The sequence below is a fragment of the Gallinula chloropus genome (genome assembly GCF_964237585.1).
Source record: "Gallinula chloropus genome assembly, chromosome: 12".
NCBI lineage: Eukaryota > Metazoa > Chordata > Aves > Gruiformes > Rallidae > Gallinula > Gallinula chloropus.
In genome coordinates, this window is record NC_140097.1 from 8247685 (window position 1) to 8275218 (window position 27534).

At 43.3% G+C, this 27534-nt stretch overlaps 1 protein-coding gene across 4 annotated transcripts in view; it reads left to right on the top strand.

Annotated features, from left to right (window-relative positions):
• CADPS (calcium dependent secretion activator) overlaps positions 1 to 27534 on the top strand; it is a gene marked incomplete at both ends in the record, with an annotated part of 215861 nt that overhangs the window by 150131 nt on the left and 38196 nt on the right. For 2 of the 4 annotated variants that reach the window (XM_084269725.1, XM_084269726.1), the window contains 4 exons: positions 10087 to 10193; positions 15950 to 16106; positions 17103 to 17244; positions 27134 to 27289. In XM_084269725.1, the coding sequence (XP_084125851.1) occupies positions 10087 to 10193; positions 15950 to 16106; positions 17103 to 17244; positions 27134 to 27289 (562 nt within the window). Of the gene's footprint in view, positions 1 to 519; positions 538 to 10086; positions 10221 to 15949; positions 16107 to 17102; positions 17245 to 23819; positions 23967 to 27133; positions 27290 to 27534 lie in introns of all 4 variants that reach the window. The other 2 variants (XM_084269723.1, XM_084269724.1) reach the window with 2 other exon arrangements.

Here is a 27534-nt window from a genome sequence, read left to right on the forward strand (position 1 = left end):
AGCTAGAGGTCAGATAAAGGACACTTGGAAAAAGCCATCCCTTTGCCTGCGTATAAGATCTTTACCCAATCCTGTGTATAAGATCGTATAAGGCTGTCCTTTCTCTGTACATCAGATCTTACATGTCTCCTGTCTGTTAGCTCTCCAACAGAAAGATGTGCTTTACTTGCTCTCCTCCTCGAGTTTTTTTTTACCGATTCCTTTGCACTGAGCTCTGGAGGGGACGTCCCGGCCCCGCTGTCACTCGGAGATCCCCTCTGTGTCCTCAGAGCTCGCCCTCTCTGGTTTTCTATTTGTGCAGCGTTTTCTTTCACCTCCGTGAAAGGAGCTTCTTTTGGTAACCCCATGCTTTGGGGGGGGGTGGTTGGTGGGGGGGCGAGATGGGGCGACTTTTCTTCTTTTCAAATGTCATATATCACGCATAAGTGGGGGGCTGTGCGATCCACTTGCTCATTAATCCTGCATATCTGTTCTTGTTTCTCTCTTTTCTCTCCTTGTTGCTTTCTCTCTTTCACATAGAGAATCAAAAGGACGCAGGTGAACAATTGTATATGCATTATAAATTGCTAGGACTGTTGAGTTATATTTCTTTTGTTTTCTTTTTTCATAGCTCCTTAAGATATGTACTCCTTCAGGCTGAAAATGGAGATGCATTAATACTTAAGGAGTTAATTTGTGCTGTCTACATAATCTCCTTTTCCTCCTGCCTTAGAATAGAGTGTAGATTAGTAGCACCTTGTAGAAATATAGTATCTTCTTAGCAGACAGTTTTAGTGGAGAATCTAGCCTTTGTAAAGAGAAAGTTTGTTGTTTTCCAAAAGAACCGCAGCTCATTTTGGGTGAAAAAAACAATGTTGGTGAATTTGGCCATTAATTGAACACACCTAACAAGCACATTTATAACTAAACTAATGTTCATTTTTGGTTTTCATATCTTCCGTTTTATGCCCCGATGGGAGGACTGGGTTTTTAATTTCTTTTTTTAATTTCTTTTTTAAAATTCCTTTCCTCTTTTTGTTAATGTGTAACAAACAAGCCGGTGGGACAGAAGTCGTGTTTGTCTCTCGTTTCTAACCTGTGGTGACATGTAACAAAGCAAAGGCTCAGCTCAAGTGCCCATCCCTTCGGCAGGGATGGTGGAGCTCTGCAGCCCCTGTTCTCGTTTCTGTTGTATCCCAGAGTCCTGGTTCGAAAGTCCTTGAAACCTGAACTGTTCATTTCTTTTTGTGAGTAGATTGTTCTGTTTTGTGGAAAAAAAAATAATAATAAAAAGGATCAGATTGATTTCAGGTCTGTTTGCAAAGGGAAATTGCCTTTAAAAAGGAGCACGAGAGGCTGGGCCAGGTTCTGCCCTGGGGAAGCTCAAATTTGGCCCAGGATCTAGAGCCACTGCATGCAGTAAAATTAATTTTGAATAGCAATAAATATTTAGAAAATGGAGAGTATTTTTTCCTTACAGCTCTGAGAGGTGCAAATAAACAAATAGCAAATAGAACAATCCCAGCTATTACCATGAACTACAGCAGATTAAAGGGAGAGCAGGCTGTTGTGAGGGAAGCACAATAAGTGCTCTGAGCATCGCACTTGCTGGCAACTGCCCGTCACGTGCCGACAGTTTAGAAATTCAGAAGGATGTTTCTATGGCCCAGCTCATTTAAAAATAAAACTGCTTCCTCTCAATACTCAGAGTGAGTAAAAGGACACAGGGGGTTCTGACTCCGCTGCTTCGTCTCTACCAACCTCCTGTTGTCCTAAATTAAGATTTTTTTTTTGGGGCAATGTCAGCAGAACTCAACTTGAAAGCAGTTCCTCAGCTTAAGTAGAGTCAAAAGTGGCTGGGTTTTGGCCTGACTTTTTATTTTGCCAGAAGCAAGAATAAAAATAAGATACAGAAAACAACTTCTCCTTAAACACAGAAATATCACCCTTTGATGTCCTTTCTCCTGAAAACAGTGTAGCCTTTTGTCTTGCTTTAAAAATATTGATTAGAAATAGAACATTAAACAGAACGCTTTGCTAAAACAGTTAAAGATGAATGACTTGCTTTAATTATTAATCAGATAAAACTACTAACACTCACATTAATAAGTGCAACCTTTTAATTAGTGTTTGTCTGCTTATTTATAGAAGTCAGAAACCCATTGTTCCTTTAGAAAAGAATAACTTCTCCATCCCTTAAGCCCGGGATCGGTGAAATGGGCTGCACTGTGTTGGCGTGCCGTGGCACTGAGGGATCCCAGCGAACAGAAATGCTGCTTTGAGTTGCTGGAGTTGAGTACAGGCAGCTTTAGAGCTGGTGCCAGCCAAGGTGATAGTTGTCAGTTTAGCAATTAGTTGTGCTTAGTATAAGACCTCTTTCTTAAATATATATATACACAGTTTTCAGACTGAGTATTTCTCATGTTGTGATTTGGGTTTGGTCTCTGAAAAGAGAGGCTTCTTGTTGCACTGCTCAGTTGATGCACAGAGTTAAGAAGTGAAGGAGATGCAGGGATGGAGGCAGCTCTCTCTTCACTGGGCGGTGGGGCAGTGGAGCTTGGATTGCAGGCGAGAAGGACCTGGAGATCAGAGGGGCCCACTGGAGTCCTATTGCTCTGTCACCAGGGGAAACCACCTATTCTTGGCCTACCCAAAAACACCAGGTTTTTTCTTGTCGTGAAGACTCCCCAGAGAATCAGGGCTCCCAAGGCAGGGTATCGTGCTATGCTCCACCAAGTGTGCACTGTCCTCCCCAGATCTGTCCCTCCCTGGCAGGGCAGCGGGGAAGTCTGGCTTCTCTCCAAAGCACCCCTGGCAGAGGTGCCAGGCTGGGTACAAAGCTGAAACTCGGTCAGTGCAGGGGCCAGTGCTGCCCATGGAGTGGCAAGGGGCAGCTGCAGTGGCCATGCAGAGGCAGACATCTCTCAGGTGCCTGCATCAGGCTGGGGACCTGGGTGCACCCACAGGAGAGGGACAGAGAGGTGGTTTTGGCTGCATCAGCTTCAGCTGGCACCAGGCGTGGAGCATCTTGCACGTAGCACTCGCCAGCAGACGTGGAAAGCATCCTCAGCTGAGGAAACGAGTGCAGAAGAGGTCAGTTTTTGACTAAAGCAATGCAACTGGTTGTTGAGAAGCAGTGATATTTTTCAAGGCATTCATACTGGCCCTGGTAATGGTCCCCGTGCTCACTTTACATCACTCACCTTCCCTATTTCTGGATCTCAGCCTGGGAAGCTCTGTGCACATCCCTGTAACTCAGCGAGTGCACCAAAGGACTAGAGGCTGAGCTGCTTCTTTATTAACCTGGCCCGAGACAAGGAGAGGTCCTGTGTGATTTGTCAGCCCAGCCTCTGCTAGGAAATCACTCCCAGCATTTGTGATAAGCCACAAAGCTTAACAAAAAAATAATAACACACTCTCTAAATAAATACAGATGCAAAATGTATGAAAAATTAGTCTTTAGATACAGGAGTGGAGACTGAAGTCATTAACAGGTCGGGCACTTCAGCTGATGACCACAACCTGTCCTTGTGTGCTGCTGAACCGCTGCCTTATTCCTTTCCTTCCTTGAAATGGCATTCGGTTGTGTTTAACGAATAGGCAGCTTTCAAGATCTCTCACCCTTTCAAAGGCAGTGTTTAAAGCAGTATCAAAGTTACTATGAGAGCTTCACAAATCACAAAGATCCGCATTGTGCCATTATCTTTCTACAAGTCTCTTACCAACTGCAGAGCAACTCGGTGCCTGAGGCATGAGATATAATTCAGATATGCAAAAATTCCTCACTGAGCTGAATGATCGTCAGAAAGTCAGGAGATCGGCTCTTTTCAGTATGTTGAGTTTTGAGAGCTGAATTGGTCTCTTTGTGAGTTGAAAAATCAACATTTGTATGAATTTTTCTTACTTTTATGATAGCTCATCTTATTTTGAAAGAAAAAAAAATGGTATAGTCAGTGAAATCGCTTTCAGATAGATGCAAATTCATTTCACAAATACAATAAAAGGCTGCTTTGCCTCCTCCTCAGGCTAAGTCCATTGTTCTTCACAGTTATCTTGAGAGCAGCAGCTCTTTTTTATCATTTTCATGATTGGCTTGCAAACGAATCCACCCATAACACTCCATACCAAAGCCTTTGGCAGGGGTCAGGTATTTTTAATTATTACAAGGAACCCATTGAGTCAGTGGCTACACTTTTAAAACATATGAAAAGTGAGCAGTGCTCTTCTCCTACGGCAAGTGTAATTCTCACCGTTGCCGATGCGTTCGTAGCCCGTCTAGCAGGAATCAGGGCACTGAGTGAGAAACGTGTAGTTTGAAAATCTTCCAGTCCTCAGAGAGTCACACACACCGAGTTGTGTGCATACACACACAGTGTGCATACCCAAAGCAGCGCTGATTTTTTTAATATACTCATTGTTATACTCATTGCAGGCTGAAGCTGGCTGCAGGTACAAGCCCGGTAATTTGAGTTTCTGCAAGCGTTTTATTTGCAAGTATCACACAGAAGTGTAAAAACCTTTGCAGAAGATTGTCCAGGGGAGTGCTTTGTCAGGTTGTTAGGAAGAATGGAGCTGCCCCTGCCTCTGATTTCAGTGATGGAGGTGTTTAAATCTTACCCATTTGACACACACGAACAACAAACACAAGAGCGTTTTTGATGCTAAACTGGCTGTGGCAAGGGATTAGAGAGGAGAAGGACAGGGAAGAAAGAAAAGCCAAAAGAAACAAAACCTGCCACACAAGCTGCAGATGATCGCTGGCAAGTGCCGTAAAACCCATCCAGCATTACACATCTCCCTCACTCCAAGCAGGAGCTGAGACACCCCATGAAAGGGACCTCATGTATCATCCCTGAGACCTGGACCAAGAGAAGCATGTGAGCTCCAGCTCCTCACAGGGCATTGCAGTCACGGCCCCATTTGTATTTAAATTCACAGATTAATCACTTTCCCTTAGCCAGACCTTACTCTTTTAAATTTTCTTGCAATAAAGAGGCAGCAATGAAAAGCACGAGTCAGGGCTCACGAGGTTTTCAGTGTGCAGAGGGCAGAGAGCTCTGGATGGCTTTGCTGTCATCATACAAGAGCCCTGGATTTGGGTCTGAAAAATTTAAGTGAACAAAGAGCTGAATAGTTCTGCAGATTGGGCCAGATCAGAATTATATCAAGAATTCGTTGCTTAACCTGCTGTAATCCCGCGTGGAAGCTCGTTTCCAAGAGCCAGTGGAGGCGGGGAGATGCCAGGAGCAGGGGTAAGGCGCTTGGGGGGGGATCTCTCGCAAGCCTCCCCGGGGAAGTGAGAGCCACCCCGGGGCACTGTGCTGACAACTGCTCAGCAGGAGCCTCCTCCAAGCTGTTTTGTACGAGCTGCACTAGCGATTCATGAAGTCCCAGTGCTGCTGCATCTCATGCCTCTTCCTCCTCTTCTTTCTCTGCTAATGACTTTTCCCTAGGATAGAAAACATTTGCACAAGTCAGACCCGTTTGACTCCATGGGGTCTGGATGTCCGTGGAGTCTTTTTCTGAACCTAATTGAAAAAAAAATGCTCAAACTTGCCTGTGAAGTTGTTACACCTGTGAAGTCTGAAATCTGTTTTTCAGTGGGTAGCTGTTGGTGATGCAGAGGCTGGACTCACATTTAAGGGTGCCTGAGGGTCACAGCGCTGGGAGCTGTGGTGGGATGCAGTTTTGCGATGCAATTTTCCCCTGGATTTGATGCTCTTAGGAAGAGCTCTCTCTCTTTGCCTCTCCCAACTTTGGAGCCCTGTGGACTCCCTGGGTGGCAGGGGACTCCCACCACTTGCCTGGCAGAGGTGGGTGGGAGGAGATGTGTGATTCCCCTCTCCCCATGGTCCCTTCCCATCCAAGGACTTTGGCACAAACTGCTCCGTAGTGATGGACAGTGACATATTCATCCTGCATCTATATGTTGACCTCAGGAGCCATCAGTAAGTAGCCAAATTGAATTCTTGCTTATGTTTTAAACTAGAGTGAAAGTCATTAGGCCAATGCCAAAAGAGCAGTTATTTTTGTCACTTGAGGATGAGGGGTTTGTTTCTGGGGACAAAGCCACCCCTGGTACACACGGAACAAGGATCAGGATGACTGCAGACATGAACAAATAGATTTGCTTCTCCTGTTGTCAGAAAACAACAACAACAACAACAAAAAAAAAACCAGAAACCAGTAGCTTGAATCTAAGAGTCTGAATTAAATCATTACACAGCTTAAAAGACTAAAAATATGTGTGTGTGTGTGTGTGTGTGCACGCGCATGTGCGCATCGTGTGTGTGTTTGTGTACGTATGTGTATCTGTGTATGGAGAGGGGAACCAACCTAACTCATACTCTTTAACTAAAGGTTTACTCGACTATTCTTTATTATACTTCGATAAGTGTTATAATTCTGCGAGAACTAAAAGCAATCAGAAATCTACTTTGCACCAGCCAACCGATTTTTTTTTTTCCCCCACTGGAAAATGCAAGCAAAATGGCAAGGACTTTTGGCAATAGAATGTCCAGATAAATATGCCAGATTCTTTGCAAATGGCATTATTAAAAATAGTCACAATGCTGCTAAAAACTGCTATTAAATTGAATAGAAACTATTGTGTTAATATATTCAGAGTACGTAATTTATTCACTGCGTGTATGTAGAAGGAAAGGCTATTTTCTTTGAATTTTTCCTATGCTGATATTGTAAACTATATGACAGATGGGTCAAGTCCTGATTGCAGTATTCTAACATTTGGAATAGCAAGTAACATATTTGATAGAGCTGGCAAGTTTTTATATATGATTCAACCCAGAATATAAAAGCCACTAGAATTCCAAGTTGAAAATAATTAAATGAGCTGGAAACGATCAGGAACCACACATTTTTAAGTGACAGATTTTTTTACATGTTTAAATTGCACAAGAATATTTTATAGCTCCCTTTAACCAACAGTGACGTTTAATTCTAAAATGTGTAATTGATATTTGCAAAGCAATTAATTCCTGTGGCTCATTATTCTATTGCTAAATGTACCTAAGCAATGGGGCGCTGACTCGAAGCGATCTTTTTTAGTTCACCTTTTCGAAATTCCCGAGTTTAAACTGAATTACCCTGATTCCACTTCCCCTCGTGGCTGCATGAAGTGCAGGTTCATACTTGCAGTGCATTTTTAGCTTTCTGATTGCACAGTACTGTAGCACGTTCGAATCTGCTGACTTCTAGAATACGTGTTGTCAAACGGTGTCATTGCCATGTAATACTTCAAGTACCGATAAGAAAAACCCAGCAGCTTATCCCATTCCTATTTGATCATTTCTGCTTATGTTACTTTCGAAGTTTCCATCTTTTTGTCACTGTTTATGAAGTCATTTGTCTCTTTACTTTTGGTGTCTCTCTGTCATGCACAAGCAGCCCGTCCGTCCAAGCCCAAGCCACCGGCTGGGCCACCATCATCTCCTCAAACGCAGACTAACATGATAAATCATATGCTCAAAGGCATGGCCAAACAGCCGCCAAGTACTGTAATAGTCTTCCTTCCTTTTATTCGGTGGTTTTCTAGTCTAGCAGTTGCTTGTGTAGCAGTAGAAAGCTAGTCCTCATGTGCAGCTTTACACAGAGTACCTAGCGCGACGTGGTAGGTTTTAGAGATTTAGAGGTAGCATTTATTTCAAAATGTCCACATTTTTTTGTCTAGCAATGTCTGACATATGCAACATTTTCAAATATCAACGTCAGCACAAAATAACATTGTTGTTGCATAACATTTTGCATGAAAACTATAAATATGTATGAGCTTTACATGATGTTGGATGAAATGTTTGATAAGTATATCGTATACGTTTCATGTAACTGTCAGTGCTCCAGCTATCTTAGCAGAATATTCTGATGTATAGTAACTTAACCAGGGAAATATTTAAAATAAGAAGAAAAAAAATTAAGATTGACATCTGCTGGCTGCCAAAGTTGTATAAGCATCAATATTTTCTTTAAAGACAGCATCTCTGAGCAGTTGTTCTTATTAACACTTTTGTCTTTTAGTTGTATTTGAGAGCAGATCAGTGTTGCAAATGAGAATGGGCCTGATGCTACTCTGATCAATGGAGAAGCTTCCTCTTGGCTTCAGAGGTGCAGAAACAGCCAGAGCTTACCAAGGGACATGTCTTGGGACTCATTTTGCACAAAAGGAAGAGATTTCTCCTTTTAGCCAGTGAGAAAGAATGAGGAGTTAACCAGTAGTTAACTATTTCAGTATTTGCCTGACAAATTATATTAAGAGAAACCTGGATTATTATTTGGTGTTGTTTCCAGTGATAGAAGAAATTAAAGGGAAACTGGAGGAGAAACCCCCAAGGGGCATAAATCAGCAAAAATTAGAGTTTGTTTGCATGTTGTATCTCTCAGCCAGGCTGAGCATCTGCAATGCCTGACTTCCTCTGACCAGGTTGCTGAGCTCCTCTGAAAACCAGCCCATGTACCCCTCGCTCAACCACCTAATTGTGACTGTTTTGAAAAATCTGGCTCTCCTTTTAGTGGGAAATTCATTACCTGTAAAAAACTATTCAGGGAAAACTAGGAGCAGGCAAGATTTTGAGGGAGAAAATTAGGTGCTGAAAGCTCGCTGAGCCTTGTGCAAGGCCGGGATCGCTCCCTGGGTGACCCAGTCGAGCAGAGCAATGCCATCTGCGTGCAACCACAAATGGAGAAGACCTAAACACTAGCAAAAACAAGTGAGATGCCCAGCCAGCACCTTGCACGTTGGCACGCTGCTGGCGCAGCCGGCCTCTGGGAATCCCAGGGTGGTTGCCGGTAGCGGTGCTTCAGCCTGCACACTGCTAGCATTTTGCCGTGTTGGGGACACGCAGGCTGCCGTGCACTGCTAATTACAGGTTGATTTGGCTATTTGGCTTTCGGATTTTGGTACCTCACCCATTCACAGATTCTCCAGTGTTGTTATCACGGGGAGAGAGGCCAAAATATACGTCGGTGCAGAGGTGTGGATTGGCTGGTGTAGCTCTTCGTCCTCACCGCAGTGGAGAGCGAGGACTGGCACCCAGTTGTTAACCGGAGGGACATGTGTGTTATTAACGTGGTGGTGTGCCACAGCGTGAGTAGATCCTCAGGGAGCAGCTCTCCTGCTCTGCTGCTTCTCAGGGCAACCGTCGCAGGAGGTTTTGCAGACCTCGGAGAGGCGAGACGTGGAGTCAGCTCACAGAAACCTCCTCAGCTGTGCTCAGCCAGCTCTGCTGTTCAATGGAAACGTGCTTGTTTTCTTTGTCTCTATGTTATTTCTAGTGAAATACTCTGAATGTTCCAGATTGTTAGCACCTCGGATGTTTAGTATGTTATTAATAATATAAATTACCTCAAAGAATATAATTTAATTATTTTTAAAAGCCTTCAGAAAACACTGCAAAAATAACTCTTCCTAGCTAAACACCAAGCTCCAGGATTTAAACTCTTTGGTTTGTTTGTGGGATTTTTGCTGTAAAGTTGCATCTCTTTTCCCATATAAATCTTACCTATGAACGCCTAGTGGGATTTACCACCTTCCACTCCCTCCAGCATGTGTAACTCCTTGACCCCTGTGGAGTTAAATCCTGGAGCAAGGCAGACCTGCAGTTTTTGCTTTCAGTAGCAGGTGACATTTAAATTGCTGAAGCCTGACGATTTTATTAAAAGTACAGACAGATTTGTTTGAATTGATCTTCTTATAAGAATTTTTAAATACTGTGATTTCTATAATAGCATCATCTGCATTGAAGGATACATATTGTTCGTATATTAGTGGCCAGATGCTGTCTTTAGGGAATGCAATGTTCTTATTTGAGCTAATAAAGTGCCACCATCGCACCACAGAGCAAAACAACTCTGACGGTATTGTGAAATTTGGAGCTGGAGCACTGTATTTTCATAGTATAATAACGAATGTGGCTTTCTGGTTTGCTCAGTACTAATTATATAAGCATTTAACATATGCATGAAAAGATCTTTAAGACTGTAGAATATTATGGGATTTTTTAATTATTTTTTTTTTAAAAACCTCTAAAATAACTTACTGTACGTCTAGCTTTTCATCCTGCCTCCCTTTTAACTCGAGTTCTTGTACTACAGAAAATGTAGGCCGGTTAGTCACACCAGCTAAAAAGTTAGAAGATACAATACGTCTGGCAGAGTTGGTAATTGAAGTCCTACAGCAAAATGAAGAACACCATGCGGAGGTGAGCAGCGGTGCCCTGCGAGGTCGTGTGTCCCAGGTCTTTGGCAGGCTGCGGTGGCTTGCCAGGAGCTTTGTATGTTTGTGCCATGCCTTCCCAACTGGTGCTGGGTTATCTCCTTTAAAAGCCAAAAGTATTCGTAAATAACAGTGCTTGAGTGCGATGAAAGCAAAGTACAGTTCAGGAGGATTGCTTTTGTGGAGGGGTGGGAGGGCTGAAGGAGGGATTAATTAAGTTCTGCTCTCTACGTCAGTCTGCAGCCTTTCATACAGCGCCAGCAGGAGCTGAATCTGGCCAAATATGTTCACCACCAACTACATAAGCCTGTCCACTTTTCAGAAAGGTCGTATTTCCAAAAAAATGTCATGTCTTTGTGCCTCTGGACAGCACTAACAGGGTCCCTGCAGCGGCTTACTGCTCTGGCTGCCCAGAGCTGGAGCAAGGAAAACCACCACAAAACAGAACAGTTCCATTTTTTTGTCCCTTTCTGAGCATTCAGGTTGGCTCCAGGGGTTTCCCTGTGGTACAGGATTAACTCACCTGGTTTCCAGTTGGCCTCCTCTGCCTTGGTTTATTGGGAATACATCAGTTACTAGTTGCAGAGGCTAGGATGAATTAATATTTGGGTTATCTAAGGCCTTTTAAAACTACTCTTAACTCTTCAAAGCACTTTAGCGGGAAGACTCATGCTTTAAAGCCACTGAAACCTTGTCATAGTCAAATATAGACCAGAAAATCTTGAGGCTTGATCCTGGAAACACTTGACCCCAGGGGCAGCTGACATTGCTGGCTGTAGTCCCGCTCTCAACACGTCAGGACATTGCTGCCCAGGCCAGTGATGTGACATACCCATGTAAGTATTTGCAGGATTGAGCCCTCTGTTCTCTGTAGATCTGGTGCTCTCAGATACGTGTTGAAAAATTAATTGTTTCGAGATTGAGAGTGGACAGTTACTGTGTATGACTGTAGGTAATGTAACACTCATTCACTATTTTCTCTTTTCCTTCCCATTTATATATATATATACTCACTATATTTTGCATTAAGAGCATTTGATAATTTCACAATCACCTAAAAATCATTCCAGTGTATATTAAATTTGCAGTATAATTTAACTTATTGATAATACACAGCAATCCACAACACCCAACTAATGCCTGATTGCATATTTAAATTTCCTCCCTGTTTTTCTACTGTTCATTCAATCTTGGATGATCCTGGCAGGGGAAAGAGGTATGTGACTAAACCGAATGAAACGAGTCACTCCTGTCATATTTCGTGCATGCCCTCTCAGTGCCATGTTTCCTACTGGGATTTTACCCGGGTTGCCCCTCGCTTCCGTAACTTTGACCCAGGAATGTAACAGCAACTTCGAGTCGGCTGCTTGCGGAGCTGGTGGCCTGACACAGGAGGGTAAATGTGGCATACCAGTCCGGTCCATGCATGTAGCAATGGGTATATTTTACAAGCGCTGCAGTTACATCCCAACACAACCCTACCTGCCTGGACTCTCCTCAGCCTGTCGTTACCTCTGTCGTTTTGCATTCACCCAACCTCTAGTACACTGTGGTGGAGATGGACTAAGTACTACACGAGTGCCTAGATTGGTAGTGGTCTTCCTCTGGTTTTGTCTGTATGTGCCTTGTACTGGATATACAGTATTTATATGTAGAGAGAGAATATATGGGGTGAAGAGTGAAATAAACCCCATGTGTTAAAAAAGCAAGGGGGTGGCTCAAGAGCGCCACGCTCACACCCAAACTGCAGTAACCCCTCCGAGGATAACGAGTGCTTTATTCCACTCCTCACCAGCACAGGCTGGGTGTGCAGCCAGCTGGGAAGGAGCTGGTTGTTTTGGAAGTAGTAGGCTTCTGAAGGGAGGCGGTTACGGGGCCGGTCGCATTCCGCCAGCCACGCTGCCGAGATCCTCACCGGGAGGAAGACTCAGAACTGTTCTCCGGCGTCTTTTGCGTCACAAGGTTTTGATTAGAGACAGAAGGTTAATGCCAACTCGGATAGGAGGCATCCCGGTCCCTTGTTCTGAACGGTGACCTGGAAGGGTGAAATTCAATCTCTCTCCAGAAGCCCGGCACACTGTCGGTACGTTATTGAATCCCTGTCCTGAGGGTGGCTGTGGCATTTCAGCACTGTACAGGCAGTTGGCCAGCTCTCTGCACCCAAAGGAAGAGAGAGAAGAGGCTGGGTGGTTTCTCACTGATTTTTGTTATGCATCGTAGCCACGTTATGATCTTGCTGTGCAATGAGAACTGCTGATGAGGTGTTGCACTTCTTTTTGTTCTTGGGGTGTTTTTTTTTTCCCCAAAAATCGTTCCAGATGAGGGGTTTTTGACATGTCCTTTCACCTGGAGAAGGTTTGACCCACAACGTGTGACTCTTCAGTGTACTTTGGATGTTCAGCAGAAAATTAAATTGAAGAAATGCCTTAATTTACTGAAAATTACCGTTTTTTGCAATTCAAACATGCCCCTTTGTTCCCCATGTGGACATCCGGGCAGACTCAATAATAAAGAACCCAGAAAATAATACTCCAGCATGAAAAACGTTAAAACATTACAACAGAAGTACCTTGTCTTAGGTTGGGTTTGTCTTACCCAAAGAGAGAAGCAAACCAGCGCAGGCAGAAATGCAGCAGAAACTGTGTGCCTACGTCTATAATCTGGGAGAGCGGGAGGTCTCTGTCATTGTGTCATCTCTCCCATCAGATGTCTCCCACCTCCCCATTCCGTTCCTCTGGATGACTGATGACAAATGCCAGAGATGATGGCATTCACCTATTTTTAAACTTGCGGTTTCTCTCTCTATGTATACATATGTGTATATGTATATATGTATTTTAACTCCTCGAGGTCATACATATATACATGTGTATCCATGTGTAAAATATATGATAATAGGTGTGTTTGGCTAGAAAGCACACTGTTTTTTTCCCCTTTACATTGTGTTTTGAGCAAAGCAGGTAAGTAGATGGTAAATAAATGAAACGTTACCATCTTGAAGGAGCTTTTCAGAGGACGGTGTTGCCACTTGCACCGCAGGAAGGTCCTGCTGACTGAGGCCAGAGAGGAGGAGGTAGAGGATCCTGACATAAGCTAGAAATTTATGGAGTTAAAATTTGATTTTTTCCAGCAAAAGGGGAACTGTGACTGGTTTGGGTATGTTTTTTTCCCACAAACAATCACTTGCTTTTCTTCATAACTTCTCTTAAAAATAGCGTGGGGGGTTTTTTTTCCTTTTTCATGGAAGCAGGTTTTTATTGCAGGACTCTGAAGTGTTTCTGTTGGGATTTTTTGCGCAACAGATTCGTTACCCCACCCCACCCCCCATCTTTTCCTTCCCCCCAAATCTCTGGTTGCCATTGGTCCTTCGTAGTGATCGCTCTTTGCCTACAGACCTGTGGGCAGTATCTGATGGGGACACGGCCTGGCAGGCTCTTGGCAGGTGGAGGTACAGCCAGAGAAACTGTGCCAGTGCAAGGACAGCCCTGGCACCCTCCTTGGAAACCACAGACAAGTGCTGCTGATTTTAAGAGGACCCTTCGCACCCCCGTTGCTCAGCATCTCGTTTCCCCACCGGTGCTCTGGGGAGAAGGTTTGAGCAGGGATCAGGAGCAGACTTGGGTCTGGACATTTTGCACTCTAGTGTGATTTTGTAGCAGCTTCATGCCTCCCCATGCAGCACTGCTGGGTGTCCAGCTGTGCACTTGGTTGGACACTGGCACCAAATGTGGTCAGAAGAGCTGAAGAGCGTTGCAATGTGTGCTCAGCCCTCCAGACTCCCTCACCTCAGTTTTGGCTTTTCATAGAATGACAGAATTGTAGGGGTTGGAATGGACCTTGAGATCATCAAGTCCAAGTAACAACTCTGCTGATGGCCAGGGCCACCATCCCTGCTGCCCCTGAGCATTCCAGACACCCCAGGGCAGGTGTTGCTGCAGCAGTGTCCAATGGCTTCTTCCATGTGCATGGGGCTGGGGGCAGTTTGCAGGTGAAGGTGCCCAGTGAGTCCCCATGCCATGACCTCAGGGATGCTGTAACCTACTGGTGTTGTCACTCTGGGCATGGCTTTTGCCCAGCCTGTTCCTAGGCACACTGAAGTTGTGCCTTCATGGCACAGCCCACCTTATCCATATCTTCGCCCCCATGGCAGGGCAGGCCCAATACTAAGATTAGTTTGGGGGTTATTTAGGTATTTTGGTTATTTTACACCATGGATGTGCTCTGGGCACATAACTCCTGGTGCAACATTCAACCTAGGTATGTCTTCCTACCAGTTTTATATCAACACAAGGAGTAATAGCAGGGCAGTGTCAGTCTGCTTTAGTTTCTGGGTGAAGGAAGGAGGGGAAATAGTTCCAAAGGCACCCCTGTCAGTATCACTGGCAGTCAGGCCAAAACAGGAAGAATTAGAGGGGTCCATGGCAGAAACAGGGGTTTGGGGTGCTGCTCCCTCTCCATGGCTGAGTGAACCAGCAGCTGGAGTCACTTTCTGCACATCAGGGCAGTTCTTCATCAGGGAATTGAAACTGAAGCCTGAGGAAGTCAAAGTCCCTCCTGCTTATTCATGTCTGCTAAAATCTGCAAAAAATTCCCCTCCCTGACTGGCAATTCCTCTGCGACCCAGTTCATCTATTCCCAGTCTTTTCCCTTTCATCTCCAGTCTTGTGCCTATGCTAGAAGTTTCTTTTTCTTGCAAAATGCTGGAAAGCTGTTTCTTAGATCCTTTAGGTCCCTGAGTAATTTCCTGTCACTTCAGAAGGACAGCACATGGTCCTTATGACAGCACTTCTCATATTGCATGTTCCCAGCCAGAAGTGATTACTAAACACGCATGCATGCGTTCGCAGCATTCACATCTGAGCCATGTATGATGTGAATGTCACGTCAGAGAGCCCGTACAGTCAATTTTAAGGACCCATGTGCATGAGAATGAGTTACTTCACTGATATTTTTTGATTTTCAAATTTAGATATATTTTTTTCCTGCCTCTCTGATAATATAGGCTTGCCGTAGATTATTATTATTTTTTTTAAATCTTGGCATGTTGATAATAGAGCTTCGTAATTAGTTTCCTAATCAGTAGCATTTTGAAGGCGGCAGAGTGTTTCTATGGATGTGTATAGCTGACCATGTAAAATGAACAGTGCTGTGGTAACTTTTACTGGTGATGCTTGCAATATCTCCCAAGGACAGCGTGAGTGATTTAGGACAGATTTAAATGTTTTAGGCTTCCAGTTTTTCGAGACAAATAGAAGTAGTGAATCTAAATTTGAACTGTTGAAAAACACAGGAGAAAACCCACAGGCACAGTGAAGAAACTCCTGACTATCTTTGCTTTAGAATAAGAATTACTTGATTTATTTTATTTTTTTTTGTCTGATAAGTAGCATAAGTAAAGATGAATCAAGTCATTTATTGTAAACTGAACAGACAAAACCTTCTCTGCCATGTTTCAGCTGGGTGCCTTTACGGTGGAGCTCTGAATAGATCCTCTACAAGTAACTTTTGTATTAAAATAGCAGTGCCTAATTCCAGCGATTAGCACTGTCTGTGCAGGCTAGCACTTGAAAGCACTGTTCTCTTTACAATAAAGGTAGTTTCCATGGGATGCACTCTTTTATTTTTCCTTTTTTTTTTGCCTTTTTTTCTTTTTTTCTGTTGAGATATGCGGCCTGACCTCTTTCCCTGTGCTTTATTAGAACTAATATACTTTTTTATTATCTTTTTCTACCAACTCTGAAGGCCTTTGCTTGGTGGTCAGACTTAATGGTTGAGCATGCGGAGACCTTCCTGTCACTGTTTGCAGTGGATATGGATGCTGCGTTAGAGGTGCAACCCCCAGACACCTGGGACAGCTTTCCGCTCTTTCAGCTTCTAAACGATTCCCTCCGTAGTGACTGTATGTATTGTATTTTGATCTTTTTCCTTTGCTTTTTTCCCCAACGGGCAGCTCAGGTTACTGATAATACTTTCAGCCTCTCCACACCGCACAGAGGACTGAGATGGGTAGAGATGTACAGTACATACTCTCTAAGCATCCGCTAGACTTTGTTTCATTTCCACTAGATAAAAAGCACACAGACACCCCCTAAATCAGATGCTTCGGCTGAAGGTGAGAAGTTGAACTTCTATTTTGCTTCACCTTCTCAAGTCTCTTGGTAATGGCTGCCTGATAAGCAGGGCAATAGGTACTCTACCTCACTGTCATTAAATGTGTGTATCGTTTTCTATGTGTGTACTGCATTTATTTAACATGGAGTAAAACAGTCCCTGCTTTGAAAGATTTTATTGAAGGGAGGAAAGCGTTAAAGTAAAAGCAAGCAGTAGTTTAGAAGAATGGTGCTCTGTGAAATAAGGCTTTTCTCCAAAGCACTACGCCTTCAAAACCTGCAAGGATCTGTCCCCAGTGGTCCTGCCGCTCTCTGGGGAGCTGGTGGCAGAATTGGCATTCCCTTCAGATAGATCTCAGACTAGGGCCCCAGTTAGCTTTCTGAGACCATGTAAAAAGGCCACAGACTCATCCTCAGAGAGCAATTTCCAGCATCATGATAATAAGTAACCAAAGCAGAAATTATTCCCCTACCTGAAAAAGCCCATAATGTTTTGCCATGCTGTATTTCTTACATCCATTTTATTCACAGGAAGTAATAATGTCTGTGTCAGTTTGACATTAATGGAAAAGAAGATTCATTGTCTGTTTATTTGTTTGGAGTAAGAAGCCATTCCTGCTGTCTTTGTCATGAACATTGGTGCCTGATGCCAGCTCCTGTTATGTTCTTGAAGTTTCTTCCTGTTTGTTGACAAATTTGTTGTGTAATGAAGTGCCACGCTGTGGTTTGTTACAGAGGTTTTAGTAACAGTAGTGTCTTACTATACTTTTATTTATCTATTCTAGATAATTTGTGCAATGGAAAATTCCACAAACACCTCCAAGACCTGTTTGCTCCACTTGTTGTTAGATATGTCGATCTGATGGAGTCCTCAATTGCACAGTCAATTCACAGGGGCTTTGAGCGGGAGTCATGGGAGCCAGTAAAGTAAGGAAACCTCCTTTGATACAATCGGAATTTGGGTGCAAATGGATGGAGAGTCATACAGAGATGAATTAGCAAACATTAGACTGGACATGCAGAAAGTGCTTTAGATTTTCTAGTTTAATGCTGAAAATAGAAGGCCTGATCTCTTCAGGGTTTTCGAGTTAATGAGGGAAATGGTGTTTGGTTTTTGAAATGCATTGCTGCCTCAGTTTGAACCGTGTGCCTTGGGACATGGAAGCATGAAAATGTGAAAACCTTCTTAGCTGGCATGGCTTTTTGGATCCTGTTCTAAAAGGCCTTTCCCAATGCTGCTTTTGAACTCAAGTAGCTCCTTTTCAGAACAAAACCCCTTGCTTCACTGCGTTCGGTCCAGCCCTGTAACCTGTGTGAGTCATTGCTGCACTTACTCTTCCCAATACACACTTTTTCCTCCCACCCTGTGGAAGGATAGCGCAGCGTTGTGCTTCACACATCAGCCCCATGGCTGATGGCTGCACGTGTCCCCGTGTCCCAGGGCAGCTCTGCCAGGTCCCAGCTCCCTTGCCTGTAGGATTAGGCTGCAGAAACCGTTGTGAAACACAGACAAGATGGTTCAAGCAGAATTGATTATTAAATTCGAAGAACTAGGAATTTACCAGTAAGAAATTAGTAGCCTGAGAGAAACCGCAATTGCACTCAAGAGCTGGTGAATGATAAAAATGTGGCATGTGCTTTGGATTACTGTTGTTATTTCACAGGTTTTGAAGCATTGCTGAACCCTGTCATGCTTGCTCTAAAGAGCCAAGTCAGATCCTACGGAGGAAAAGAACTGACTTTTCCTTCTGATGAAGGTATTGAAAGAGAAAGATCAACCCTTCACAAGCATCATGAGTCTGGCGGTGCCTCAGACAGAGGATTGGGACCGGGTCACTTCTGGAGAGACTGTTTTCCCTGCTTTTTTTGTGATTCTCTAGGCAAAGTGAAGTGGCACGGCACTCTCAGAGGTTGCTGTATAAAAGAACGTGTGGTCTTTCAGGGCTTTTCACACCAAATATGTTCCGTTTACAAGGAGAAGAGATTTTTGTTTGGCAGCCAGCCTCCCATATGCAACCTGGAATCTGAGTACCCAGGTTTTTTCCCTTCTTTCTTGTGCATCCCCAGCATCCGTAAGGATTCTGCCTGCCAAATCTCAGGCCTTTTCTTGACACCTGATCATCCCCTCTGTTTTGAGTGGGGTTAAGTGGCTGGCATTCAGGAGTCTCTCTCACTTTCCATTTGCTGCCTTTGGTCCACAGGCTAACAGGATTAAAAATCCTAAAAAATCCTGTTTCAAATAAGCAGATGTGACCCAGAAAACATACAAGAAATAGATCTTTCGAGTAGGAGAATGCCATTTTTACAGCCACTCCTTCGAGCAGAATTGCACTTCGAAGTTAGCATTAACTTTAGTTGCAGAGCTATGCTTTAGTAGTGAATATGTTTGTGTTTCCTGGTCTGTTACGAAACAGTGGCAGGCAGCTAACTCTGGGTACCTGTCCATCTCTAACTCTGGGTACCTGTCCACCTCAGACAAGCAGTCAGTAAGCAATTCATTCTGCTTTTTTCATGTGTGGGAAGCTGACATCATCTTGGCTTTTAATCGCTTTTGTGGCTTAACTATAGATTTCCATAAGTTCTTGGCTGTGGTAGGTGCCTGTCGAAATGCTTCATCCCTGGATATGCCATTATCTATCATTTTCAAGTTACTGTTGATAGTTAGAGAAGACCTTTTCTTAATTGTATTATGATGGTCATTCCCTTCTGGAGTTCCAGTTACATAGCGCTTTGAGCATTGCAGTTTCAAGCAACAGCCCAGGATGGACTATCTTACAGACATGGGTATTTAAAAGATTTCTTCCAGCAGGAAAGTGGGTGCTTTTCACAAGAAGCTTGTGTCCATCTGGTGAAAAGATGCACTCCGGGGTTGGGTTGGGGTTTTTTTTTCACTAGTTGGTATTTTGTTCTTGTGTCTCGCACACAGACGTGTGAGCTGTGAATGCCGGCTTCGCGCAGTGCAGCCCGGCAAAGGAAGGTACCAGCGAATGCGCAGAGGGTGGCACATACTGTCTCAGGGAAAAGAGGGGTGTCATTCCTAGGATCTTGTGACAGTTCGGATGTGCTGTTTGGAACTAAATGTTAAGGCATCTTCATCTTTTGCCTCCTGGGCAGACCACCTGCTCCTCTTTGTCTGATCGACAGTGAACTTGCAGAAGAGCTCAGGTCAGAGATGTAGTTTGCTTCGCCCTCCTGTACCTACTGCCTTCTCCCCCCATGCATCCATACTGCAGCACAGCTGAATTGATTCTCAGATGGTTTGGACCAGCCAATTCCCATCCAAGTCACAGTCTTCCATTCCAGCCTCTCCAGCAGACCTTTCTGGGAATCGGGAACACTGTGGCCAGACGAGGTAGATAATCATGGCTTGTCCATTCCACCAAGCTTACTGTTGTCCCACTTTGGATCTCTACAGTGAATTGTGAGAAGGAAATCTCTTTATTTCCTGTTAACCAAGAAACTATTCCCCAACACAGAGTCTTTTGAAAGGGTTTCTCTATGCTCGTTCTTGCAGTCAAGGCTGAAATATGTAGCCCTCCATAACCTGACCAGATGGCAGTTTGCAAGCATGTATTTCTTCTATTTTCATTGCTGAATACTCTGCACCTTATGCTACGAGGAGTTAGGTATAGAAATCACAAACAGCGAGAGAGATACTGTTAAGTATTGAAAACATGGGGGGGGAAAGCATTGATGTAATGTGCTCATGAGGGCTATGTAATCTGCCTCTGCAGAGCTGCTGAATTTGCAGGGGGTCCGTGCCCTATAGCTAGAGCAGCTGGTGTGCTTGTATGAATCCACGCAGAGAAATGTGGAACACTTGTCCTTCGCACAGTCATCCAAATACGGAGGATACAGAGTAGGTCTGTTCTCTGGTGAGTTGAGAGGTCTTGGAAAAGTAGGGTTTGCAATGGGGGTTTTTTTCATGCTAGCTCCTCGGAGAACGCTGATTTATCTTGCAGCCAGCAGACACGTACGTGTGTGTGTGTGTGTGTGTCTCTGTGTGTGTGTCTGTGTTGAAAGATCTTCTCGAGCAAATGCTAAAGCTGGTGCAATGACAACCCGTTCAATCGCTTGACTAGGACGTTACTCCTGACCTATGGCTGTCTCTACTGCACTGTAGTTCTAGCTTTAGCATCTATTAATTGCTCACTAACACTTTGCAAACTATTTATAAATGTATCGTTAATATAAATGTAAGAACTTGAACAGAATGACTATACTAATCATTTTATAAGGTTGTACTACTACAAAATGCTAGTGAAAAACGTTTGCCCCTGAAAGAAGCACTGTTGTAGTGAAAATGAGTATTTTTGTTACTATTCTGGGTGTCAGTCACAGGAAGAGCACAGATTTGACTGCCTACTTCACTATCAAGCTCTTTGCTTCACATCAAGGCTTTTGTGAAAAGATGTGCTCAGCTTAGGCAGTAAGGTGGTAAGTGTTTGTAGTGATGGAAGAGACAGCCGTTTGCGTCTTCCATCGCTAACCCATTTCAGGCATCCCATAGGAACTGAGCATTTATGTATGGACAAGGCTCTTGTTGAGCTCTATTATGAAGCCAGGAGGCAACACAGTAAACTGGCTATGATTTTTCTGCCCTCCTTTCAGTGCTAGGGCAGCTCTACAGGAGCAGCCCCTGTGCAATTGGACTTGTTTTTCTGTGGTCGGTGCTGCAGTACAGTGTGAGCGTTGGGATGTTGTCCAGGGGTATGTTGCCAGTCTGTTTGCACTGAGAATTCCCCAGCAGACAGAGCAGGTGAAAGCCACTTACACAACAAACAGGCTCAAAAGGGGGTGAATCAGGAGAAGCCAAGAAAACAAGCTCCAGAGTGTGCGTCTTTTATCAAACGTTATCAGGAGCCAGTCCCAAAGCTGAGTCGTCTTAAATCAGACAGCCCTCATCTTGTTGATGCGAATGCCCACATTCCCTGCCTGATGGCTGAGGTTATATTTAGCCATCTATATTAAATAGGCATGGCTGGCTTCTAGAAACAGTTTCTCATCTTGGACCTGTAGTTCTGTGGTCTGAGCAACTGCGGGCTGGAACATTTGTTGGTAATATTAATAATTTTTTACAGGTCTCACTGCAACTGTTAGTCAGATAATTAGATCGGTTGAACCTGCAAAACTGTGCATGTCAATTCAGGAGAATATTTTTAAAATTAGTTGCTGTATGTTAACATAATATACTCCATTATTTTGCTGTTTTGTTTTGTTTTAAGAGTACTAACTTATTCTTGCAACATATCCTTGCATCAGCAAAATAATGTGTTGTATAAAAGAAATATGTTTCCGTGTGAATATAGTATACTGTTTACTCTAGAAGTCATATTTTATTAATACAGTGTTTTTATTAATATAACACTGTCACTTCTTGAATTTTAATATTAAAACCAAAGGTCCTCTGATTTATGTATTTACCATCTGGCTAAGTTATTTAAGTTGCTTTTCCTTATACATTTATATGTTGTCCACCTCTTGCTATTTCTTTATTTATTCCATATCAGTATCTAACCACATGCACTGCCATTTCTGAAGATTTAACACTCTCTCAATCACTATGGGGTCTGTGTCTCATTCAATAATCATATCATCTTAATAGCAGATACAGTATGAATGGAAACAATGGACAGCTTTGTTACGTTAGTACATTCTCGTATCTGCTTGCTGCCTAACAAAGAGGGCCAGCAGATACCATGAAATCAAAGCTACTAAGAATCATAGAAACACATTAAAACAGGAACACACTTAATCTTTTCACTAGAAAAAGACTTTGAGTTCTTGGTTTCCTCCCCAGAAAGGGATTTTATTCACAGAGGGAGAATGAGGATGAATTCTGTTCCCTAAGTCTTGCCACCAATAAGTTGAGTTCTTGCAGAGATAGGTTTCAAACCTTCTGTTGCATTAGGAAGCATTTATTCAGTACAGCCAGCTCAATTCCACTACTTTGGGTTTTTTCTTTACATATAAAACTTACAGGAAGAAATGGAGTTCAAAATATGACTAAAAGAAGTTGCTACCATTTTAATATTCCTTGAAGGACATACCATGTAATTTGGTAGTTTTCCTGGAGTCCAGATAATGCTGCCTGTGCAGTGACTTGTTTAATCTGGGAGGATGGGAGAGACCCCCTAAAGTGGCATGGACTGGTGGGGGCACTGAGTGCAGGGAGGTTTGGTCGCTGAAGCTGTGGCCATGCACAGCAATAGAAGAGCTTTCAGTAGCTCCAGCAGCGCAGAGTGAAATCCTGAAGTCCTGATTCTGTTTTCATTGAGCCCAAATAATTGATGGAGAAAGTGGTGTGAAAGCATTTTGTTCCTCAGATACCTCTGTAAAATCATCTATGGGTTGTGTCCAATATCCAGTGTTACTGGATTAAGGCAGAAACAAGATACACTTCCAAAACTGACTTCTGATTCCCAAATCCCCTGACATTTTTATTTTGCATAAAATTCAGCTTTGATGAGGTACTCAGTAAAACAGATTTAGACCACTTCTAGCACCTGGAGACCCATCACAGTAAAACACATCAGGATGTTCTGCAAACTGCACATGCGGTGCTTTTGCCCCACACACCGTGTAGTATGTAGCATTGGATTAATCCCCTGGGCCCACTTTTAAAATATCTCTGTTTGCCCAACAGTTACATGTCTGAAAATATTTATTGAAGTCATGATGTCCTTGATAAATTACCACATGCTTGATAAATTAACCTTTGACTGTCTTAAGCACCCCATGGGCCATTTCCAGCCGATAAACATTTGTCTACCAGGCAAGGTGCAGTTCATTCAAGTGCACCCAGGGAGCTGGGCAGACTGCAGGACCCATTTTCTCCACACCCAGGAATGCCAGGGCAGGGTCAAGGTGCGAGTCTTCTCTGAGGAAGAACCTCATGGTTCACCGTTTCATTGCTCTGGATTAGCACATCTTCGTACAGAATAAACAGAGAGGTTTTAGATGAAATCCTGACTCCTGGATTTGGTGGCGAGAATAACTCTTACGGACTTCTGCAGGGCCAGAATGTCAAACTCTGTTTATTATTTTGAAGCCAAATTCCCTAATAGATCTCCTAGTTTAGCTCTTTCATCCAGCCTAAAGGAGTGTGCAAGAGCCAAGGCTCACTTCCTTGCGGGAGAGGTTTTTCCTGAGGAAAAGCTGCTCTCCGCACTGTGAAATGCTATCAGGACTGGAAGGTGGAGTTATCTTCTGTGGGTGTGTGAGTGCTCTGTTAATCTGCCACTTTGTGATTCTTCTTTTCATTCTGGTTTTGGTTTGTTGGTTTGGTTTTTTTTTGAAGTAACTTGCTTTTTACTGCGGGCAGCAAACCCAGTACATTTGAGCTTCCATACTCACGCTTCTTTCTGAAATGTTTTGCTTCAGTTTTTTAACTGTCGTCCTGCTGTGAACTTTGCAGATTTGTTTATGAGTGTCATGTGCTTCTGCTACATCTGCATTGTCACTGTTATGGTATTTTTTCTTTCTGTCTGTTTCTTCCACAGGAGTTTAACAAGTAATCTGCCCAATGTGAATCTACCAAATGTGAATCTCCCTAAAGTACCAAATCTACCAGTTAACATCCCACTAGGCATCCCACAAATGCCTAGCTTTTCTGCACCGTCATGGATGGCTGCTATTTATGATTCTGAGTGTGTATTCAGTTCAAATTAGATCTCATTTAAATTTAAAGTAATCTTGGCATGGATATGTATTGTTTGTTTCTGTGCATTATATAAAACTTTAAAGAGTGATACAGTTAATTAGACGTTTTCTGAATGAGACACTAGTGAATTTCTGGCATGTGTATTTTGAGGTTTTTTTTGTATAAATCTTGAAAATTTGTCTTACTCCCACTGAGAGTTTGAGCAAGTATCTTGCTTTACAAAATAGCTGTCAAGAATGGGACATGGTCTGAACAACATACGAACTGCAGAGCTTATAATGTGACATTTTGTGTCTCAGCAAAGAGTTTTGCCCAAAAGAGAAGTTGAACCAATTTTGATGCCAGTCAACCAATTTCTGTGGACCAGATGTAGATCTAAAAGTGAATTTTATTTAATGCAAGCTCCACATTTCCCAGACAATAATTTTTGTCTGTATTTTGATGGACCAGTTTGACAAAGAGGAACACCCTGCAAATTTTTATTCAAGTTGGGGGAGGCCCCAGAGAGCAATTAATGCCCCAAAGCCATCATTACAGCCTGAATAATGCCGTGACTAGTTAAAGAAAGATATTTTCAATGTTAGTTTTACATTCTGGCCTGGAAAATCAGGCACGGTATCAAAGCAGTCGATCCAAAGGAGCCTTGTGCTCAGTGCTGCCAGCTCCCTGTCTGAGCTTCCCAGGGTGCATGGGTGGAGCTCAGGGGGGACATACTGCAAATCCTGAACCCAGAGGAGGCACGTTCTCTTTTTATAGCAGATTTCCCTTGAAAGTCCCAGCCACCAAGCAGTGGAGGGTGGTCCTCGCTGGGCTCAATCCAAATCTCGTCATTGGAGGTAGCTCATCTCCCAAGATATCCTGGCATGGGAACTGAGATCTTGCCAGCTCTCCTTCCAAATTCCTACAGGGTTATTGGGGGTTGGCATGGGGTGGTCTCAGCCAGCACCGCACAGAGGTGTTGCTTTTTCCCCTCCTCACTTAAAACATAAAAACTCAAAGGAACCCCCCCCTCCCCAAAACTACTCATTCCACTGTTACTGAAACACCCTCGATTACATCTACACCTGGAGTCCACCAAAAAGCCTCTGCCCTTAGCCTCGTGCAGGCTGTATTGCAGAGCAGTGGTAACCAACCAGAAGTAAAACAAACATCAATGTTTGGGGTTTTTTTTTAACAGATTTAAAAAGAACTTTTTAAACATTAGCACGGTCATTTATGTTTTAAAGCTATACAACTCATATTCATGCTAAGATAGCTATATTAAAGGCTAGCTTAGGCAGTTGTCTGTAAAGAGTACTTGAAAGTTTTAATCTTTCTCTGTGCATGCTTTGTGGTATTGCCCTTGAAAAGATAAGAATCATGTCATGATAGAAAATCGGATAATCCCTCTGAAAACGCTTGAGCATCAGTGGTACATTGCAAGCTGCCTGCGTGATTAGTGTAATTGCAGTGCTCACAAGTAAAATATTAACAGTGCATCTTGGAAATTAACCTGCTATATTGTTTACTTGCACAGAGCCCTAATCAAAAGTGAGGAAAAGACCAAGAAAGATGCTTTGAAAAATTTGCAACCAAATGTGTGTCATAATGTTGCTGTAGTGAATACCAATTACTGTATTTGTACGTATTTAATTATTGAAAACATAAATTCATGCAGTTCCAAAACTGGGGTTAGACTGTTAAAGCTTGTTTATGCCCAAGCACAGGTTTGACCAGGCAAAAACTAAAGACTGACAGTAGATCAGCACTTGAGACTTGTGCGAACTGGTCCCCTGGTTAAAGGAAATGCCTGATTCTTTATCTTTTCATCTCCCTGGTTTCCTTTGACTCACCCTTCCCCTCCATCAAGGACGTGTTACCTGTTGCTTAGTGTCAGACACGTTTTCTCCTACAACCCAGACGATTCATCCCTTATCTCGTTAACTCTGTTAGCACAGGACCCCACCAGGACCCCTGTAGCATGTCGGGACTACGGTTCTCACCTTGCAGTAGCCGTGTATGCATTAGCTCCAATCTCCTCTAGCATTAACTCAATGCAGCTGGCATCTGTCACAATAGAAACACCCTCCCTCATCTGTTTCTATAGATGATGTCAGCACAAGTGGTAATGCATGGTGTGTTAAATATCTTATAAAATTACTGTGTTAGCATTAGTGGTATGCGAGGAGGGGGTTGAAACTCTTGAAGCTCCCTTGGTAATTGTTCTGAAAAACAAGTGAGGGAGAAGGAGAGAGGGAGAGAAAAGGGTTATGGATGCATAAATTTCTCTGCACAAACAGAGCACAATCCAGTTCTGTATTTTTATTCTGTAAGTGGAGGTTTGAGATATAATTATACTGTGAAAAGAGACAGTGTAGCTACACACTGCAGGACCAAAGACTTCCATCTGGGCAGGGGTGTGGGTACAAGAATATATGCTTGGGGGAGAAATTCAGAGTTTTCTGACAGACCAAAGATGTTGCAAAAAAATTTTTTTCTTAAAAAAACCCGAAAATTTGTTGTCCTGTAGATGCCTTTGCAAGAGGCAGATCTGTGAAAAGGTGCAGCGGCCAATCCTGCCAAAACTCCTGGATGAGAGATGCCTAGTGCCCTTAGCAAAATTGATTTACCCTGATTTTTTTTCAGCTATTCAAGAGATAAAGTGTGTCCTCGCTCACCACTTGTTAGCACTGTCCCTTACCTGGAAACGGGGGCCTCACTGGGGGGGACAAGGCAACCTCAAGGTATAATTCAGAGTGGGGGGAGAATTGCATGAAACCCTAAATCTTAATAACTGCATACATTCCAGTATGGCAGTTATTACTGATCGAGGATTTTCTACCACAATTTCTAGCCTTAATTCTTAATAATCACATATGTTAATGTGGTTATTAACTAAGGCTGATTTTTACCATACACACATTCCTCCTGTTGATATGTGTAACTCATAATGTTGTCTTACTCATCTGGTCTGGAAAGTTTTGTGGGTTATGACAGCAAGGTAGATTAGGCAACTGTATGGTAAAACTCAAAATCCTGATGGTGGAGATTGCCAGCGTTGTCCTGTGTATGAAACTACTGTCTGCCCTACACTTGTTGCAGGAATGGTCTCCACATCAGGTTACAAAGAGCCTGATGCCACTTATGACTTTTGTTCTCATTTTGCCCTGCCAGCAATGGATCAGGCACCTCAGAAGATCTGTTCTGGAAACTTGATGCCCTACAGACCTTCATTCGGGACTTACACTGGCCTGAGGAGGAGTTTGGAAAGCACTTAGAGCAGCGCTTAAAGCTTATGGCGAGTGACATGATCGAGTCCTGTGTAAAGAGGTAAGTGCCCACGAGTGAACTGGTCACGTTTCTCACAGAAGCTCACAGCATGCAAGGGTTTTTCTGCCTTGTTATAAATTAAGCTTCACTTTGACCACCATTTATTAGTGACCCCAGCTCTCCTCTGCCAAGCACAGGTGTGGTGGAAAGCCACCTTATTGTTGTGAATTGTGGACTCTCCCAAGCAAGCACTTCTCTGGGTCGACTCTGGAGAATGCATAATTCAAAATAAGACAGTAAACCAC